Consider the following 6,000-nt stretch of genomic DNA (forward strand, 5'->3'; position numbering starts at 1 on the left):
ATAAATTGTAAAAAGTTGAGGCCCCAGCACAGACACCTCGTCATATCCTACCAATCAGAAAAGGACCCATTTATGCCTACTGTTTTCTGGCAGCCAGCCAATCTTCTGTCCATGCTAATATGTTACCCCCTACACCATAAGCTCCTAGTTTGCGCAATAACCCTTTATGTGGCACCTTGTCAAATGCCTTCTGGAAATCCAAGTATAGTATGTCAATGGGTTCCCCTTTGATGCAGTAACATGCACTGTGGATAAAGAACTCCAATAAATTGGTTAAACATGATTTCCCTTTCACAAAACCATGCTGACTATTCCTGATTACCTTGAGTTTTTCTAAATGCCCAGCGATAGCCTCAATATTCGATTCTAACACTTTCCCCACGACAGATGTCAAGCTAGCTGGCCTTTGATTACCTGTTTTCTGCTTACCCCCACTTCCTCCCCCACCACCACCTTTCTTGAATAGAGGGGTTATATTAGCTGCTTTCCAGTCTGATGGAACCTTACCAGAATCTAGCCAATTTTGAAAAATTAACACCAACAGGTCTAGTACCTCATTAGCCACCTCTTTTTTTTTTTTTAAGACCCTAGGATGAAGTCCATAAGGACCCGGGGACTTGTCAGCCCACAGCTCCATGAGTTTGTTCAGTACCATTTCCCTGGTGATTGTAATATCACCAAGTTCCTCCCTTCCTTCCACCTCCTGATTTTACAGCTAGAATGTTTTTTGTATTCTCTATAGTGAAGACGGAAGCAAAATATTTGTTTATTTCATCCGCTTATTATCTACTATTAACTCCCCATTCTCGCTGTCTAGAGGACCCAACACTCATTTTACTTACTCTCTTCCTTTTTCAATACCTGTAGAAACTCTTGCTATTCGTTTTTACATTTCTAGCTAACTTCCTCTTGTACTCTAATTTCTTTCTCCTGATTAACCTTTTAGTCATTCTCTGCCGTTCTTTATATTCTGACCAATCATCTGACCTGCCACTCCTCTTTGTGCAATTATATGCTTTTTCCTTAAGTTTGGTGCTTTCCTTAACTTCTTTAGTTAACCACGGATGGTGGGTCCTCCCCCTTAGAGTTTTCCTTTATAGTAGAAATATCCCCTTAAATGTCTGCCACTGCTTCTCTATTGATCTATCCCCTAGCCTTATAACCCAGTTCACTTCAGTTAGCTCCGCTGCCCTTATTTAAGTTTAAAATACAAGTCTTAGACCCACAGTTCTGTCTTTCGAACTGGATGTAAAATTCAGTCGTATTGTGGTCACTGCTACCGAGAGGTGCCTTTACTCTGAGGTCATTAATCCTGTCAATTACACAATGCCAAGTCTAATAGAATCTGCTCTCAGATAGAAAAGCAAAATACTGCAGATGCTGGAAATCTGAAATAAAAACAAGAAATGCTGGAAATACTCAGGTCTGGCAGCATCTGTGGAGAGAGAAACAGAGTTAACGTTTCAGGTCAGTGACCTTTCGTCAGAACTGGCAAAGGTGCTGAGTATTTCCAGCATTTTTTGTATTGATGACCTCCTCTCTGGTTGGTTCCAGAACGTGCTGCTCTAAGAAACTCTATCGAAAGCATTCTATGAACTCCTCATCCAGGCTAATATTGTCAATCTGATTTTTCCAGTTTATATCTAGATTAAAATCACCCATGATTATTGTCCCTTTATCACAAGCACCCAATATTTCTTCTTGTATACTTCGTCCTACGTTGTGGTTATTGGGGGACTTGTAGACCACTCCCACTAGTGACTTCTTTCCCCTACTATTCCTCATCTTCACCAAACGGATTCTATATCCTGATCTCCTGAACCAAGGTCATCTCTAACTATTGCACCAGTGTCATCTTTGATTAAAAGTGTTACCCCTCCATCTTTATCTAGCTTCCTTTTCTTCTTGAATGTCATATACCCAGCACAGTGGCGCAGTGGTTAGCACCGCAGCCTCACAGCTCCAGGGACCCGGGTTCGATTCCGGGTACTGCCTGTGTGGAGTTTGCAAGTTCTCCCTGTGTCTGCGTGGGTTTTCTCCGGGTGCTCCGGTTTCCTCCCACAAGCCAAAAGACTTGCAGGTTGATAGGTAAATTGGCCATTATAAATTGTCACTAGTATAGGTAGGTGGTAGGGAAGTATAGGGACAGGTGGGGATGTTTGGTAGAAATATGGGATTAGTGTAGGATTAGTATAAATGGGTGGTTGATGTTCGGCACAGACTCGGTGGGCCGAAGGGCCTGTTTCAGTGCTGTATCTCTAATCAAGTAATCAATATTCAGGGCCCAATCCTGGTCATCCTGCAGCCACATCTCTGTAATGGCTATCAGATCATATTTATTTACTTCAATGTGTGCTATCAGTTCTTCTACTTTATGAATGCTATGTGCATTCAGATACAGAGCCTTTGGTTTTGTCTTTTTGTTATCTTTGTAACATCTTGACTGTTGGTGTGTTCTTAGATTTTTTTCTCTGTCCCTTCCTGCCATTTTCTGACCTTCATTTCATGGTACTTTGTTTTTAGATACTAACTGAATAATGTGACCCTATTTTTCTTTCAGCCAAGCATAATTGAAGATATGACCGTGTTCAAGCGCAGTCTACCACTCTTTCCACTAGCAAAACCTCACATCAATTTTATGGCTGCAAAACTTTGAGATTATGGAATACCTACGCTGAGGGAGAAAGACCTGGGTGAAGAACATGAATGGCAGTATCCATTCTGCTGGGCTTGGGGGATCTTTCATATGAAATAATTTCTTTTAAATGAACTCTTCACAGTTAGGAGTGTACAAAGTTAATTAGTTCTGCATACTTCTACCTGTTAATGGTTCAGCTAGCTGAGTGACATTTTAAATTACTTGTGCATAGAAACTTCACACATAAAATTGGAATTCTACAAAACACTAATGTATAAACCAGTGAAATTGCACTGTGTAATATATTTGAGATAAGTTTCTTTTGTGAGAGCACGAGCCTTATAATTGATAACTATATACCATGTTTTTATCTTGTATACAGGTTTTGTAGTTTTGACATTTTATGTGCTCATACAACTGGTAGTAAAATGCTGGAAACTTTTTTTCTTTTCATCTCAAAGTACTTTCTACAACTTTGCATATTTAGAACTGCAGAAAATTCAGATGTTAAATATTTTAAAACTGTCTAGTTTATGACAGGATTTGGATCTGTATTACATGAAACAAAATACCTTGACTTCCGTAGGTTAGCATGTTTTCAAAAAGTCAGATGACCATGTTGACAAGGTGCTGCAAAGGCAGAGTCAATAGAGAAACTGCTGCTGTTGACAGGAAGTTGGGCCAGACAATCCATGTACTTGGAGATCATGTTGAAAGCCTGTTAAAAATAACCCATTGAAAAACATTAGTAATTCAGGTTTTTCCAGTAAAACTGAAAGTCCATTTCTTTGCACTACCAAAGTCCAATTAGAGAGGATAGGACTTTCTTTTGTATTATAAATGTTTCTTTTATCGTAGTAAAGGAAATATCAGCAAAGAGCACAAGTGGATCCCATACAAAATAAATATTTTGCTTCCACTTTTTTTTGTGCCTCCTATAACTTAAACATTGCTGAACATTCAAGAAGGACCAAGTAATGCAAAACATCATCATAACCAGTCTTGTGTAAAATTATGCACCAGTGCTTTACACTTAATTAGGTGATAATTTTGAAGATATAATCAAGTCTATTGAATGGGTAAGAGGGCATTAAGGGTATCACAACAAATGGGGTTTGGAGGATATGAAGTGCATTGAATATTATCTTAGCACAAGGACTATGTTGCAACCTTGCACATCCAACCACTGACTTTTTCAGTGACAGCAGTGTGTATGTTAACACTGCGAAATCAACATGAATGTCAGCAGTGTGATCAAGAGATATACAATATGACCTCTTGAAAGTGAGATAATCTCACTATCATGCACTATATAATGCAAAAAGTGCCAGGATTCAAATGCAGAATTGAAGATGCAAAAAAAAAAGCTGCAGAATTTTAAGATCTGTGTTGGACTGAAAAGTAGTGGCAGTGGCCATTGCTGCATTTTGTGCAATTGGGAGCTGATGATTCCAGTCTCCAATATTTGATGGCAGTAATTCATTATAGTCCCCTCATTCGTTGCCTACCACTAAGTTACTTGGGCCAAACTGAAGTGCGTTCAGTTCTCCATGTTTATTTATGAAGATTATTTGATCAAGTTTGAAGGTTCACAACTCCAGAGTAAAGTCATAGGTGTTGCTATTGAAAACCATCTTTAATTTCAAATGAATTGTATACCTGAAATTTGGTATATTGTCAATTTTATGCTAGGCCAACTTGCTTATATTAAATTACGTGAAGACTTTTTAAATAGCATATTTATGACCAGACTGTTCCCTATCCAGTTTTGAGTTTCTGGAGTTTAACAATTATCTATTTGTAACAAGCATTTGGTTAGCAGTAGAAAAAAAAATAACAAAACAGTTTGCCACAGTTTTGCCTCTGAGAAACTGAAGCATGCTGTGGTGAAACTTTAATCACAGTGGCTACCAATTTTCTCAATGGAAAAATACTTTTAGGATGGATATGTTGACTTTAAATGTAATAAGTGTTGAATTTTAGGATTTTGTCTATAGTTTAATGTTTAAAATAATCCTTTTGGAGTTTTTTACCTTTTTTTTTTTACAGGGTTTGTTTTCTCTTTTCACCCGCCCACCCATAAAAGGACCACTCTGGTTTGTGGGATCATGCTGCAATATTTCAGAAGTGCACATCATCTTGGAATTGTGATCCTGCAGAATTTTGAAAGGTGTTCAATAAATGACTTTTTTTCTTGTGAAATCATGGCTGACAAGTTAGAAAATTTGATTAATATTGTCTTTGGGTCACTTTCAGTCTTGTAGTAATCCCAAGACAGATTTTGAGATTTCTACATTTCAGAAATAGTATACTGTTATATTGGATAAAATTAGAGACAATCGCCCTGTATTTTTACAATTTTTAAAAAGTAAAACAAACTTGTACACAGTTTTTTCACACACTTCATTTGAACAGGTGACCTAAGTAAAATATATGTCCTATTTTCTTCCAAACCTTTCAGATGCTTAAGTGATTGTTGTACATAGGCATTATCTGCAATATTGTTGCAGGTTAGCAACAAACTTTGCATTGTATATATTGAATATCCATCAAAACTATTATAAATCTTTGGCAGTAGTTTTGGAATTATTACAGTACAATACATAAACCAGAGAATTAGCTGTTAGGCCAACATCATAATTCTTTAAAGAAAATATATTTTGCTGTGAGAGATGTTTTGTAGTAGGTTCTAATCCTTTGCAGAGTTCCTTTTTGTTTCCACCATGTTTCCAGCATTTTACGACAGTGTGGCGCAGTGCAGTTTGACTCAGGCATATCCATGGATTCTGCAAGAGGTATCCAAAGATGCAGCTTTTTCAAGCAATAACAGCCAACAGAGTATCTACAAATATTCAATCTGTTTTTATGGCTTGTGAATAGATGTATCAATTTTTGTTGATTGTGACAAATTACTTATACCAACATAATTTTGAGGTTTTTGGAGCAGTTGATATAGAACTGGATGCAAATAGCATAGCTACTGTATACTGAAAGGATGTTTCAGTTTGCAATAAAATAAACCTATGATCATCCTGGCATCATTAAAGTCAATTGTCCAATTTTTCCAACTATAATGAGCTATCAATATAATTGAAAACTTCGTCCAGCATTAAAATGTTTACCTGCCATTTCTCAATAATGAAACACCAAATTTACAGGCCCAAACTAAAGTCTTGAACTTTTTTTTTATAAAAATGAACAGGAATCAAAAACACTTTCAAAATTTGCAAATGACACTAAATATGGTGGGGAAAGTGTCAATACTGGGGAGGACTGCAATAAATTATAAGACATTAATTAACATGCAGGATTGACATATAATTGGCAATTTAACAAGTATGTGGTAATACATTTTGGCAAGA

At 37.1% G+C, this 6,000-nt stretch overlaps 1 protein-coding gene across 4 annotated transcripts in view; it reads left to right on the top strand.

The window, feature by feature from the left end:
- The window catches only part of ide (insulin-degrading enzyme), a 165,058-nt gene extending 159,382 nt beyond the window's left edge, over positions 1-5,676 (top strand). For all 4 annotated transcript variants that reach the window (XM_068052630.1, XM_068052631.1, XM_068052629.1 and 1 more), the window contains exon 25: positions 2,561-5,676. In XM_068052630.1, the coding sequence (XP_067908731.1) occupies positions 2,561-2,656 (96 nt within the window). In that variant the 3' untranslated portion in view covers positions 2,657-5,676. The remainder of the gene's footprint in view (positions 1-2,560) is intronic.
- The last annotated feature ends 324 nt before the right edge of the window (positions 5,677-6,000 follow it).

The sequence above is a fragment of the Heterodontus francisci genome, chromosome 20, assembly GCF_036365525.1.
Source record: "Heterodontus francisci isolate sHetFra1 chromosome 20, sHetFra1.hap1, whole genome shotgun sequence".
In the NCBI taxonomy this organism is placed as follows: domain Eukaryota; kingdom Metazoa; phylum Chordata; class Chondrichthyes; order Heterodontiformes; family Heterodontidae; genus Heterodontus; species Heterodontus francisci.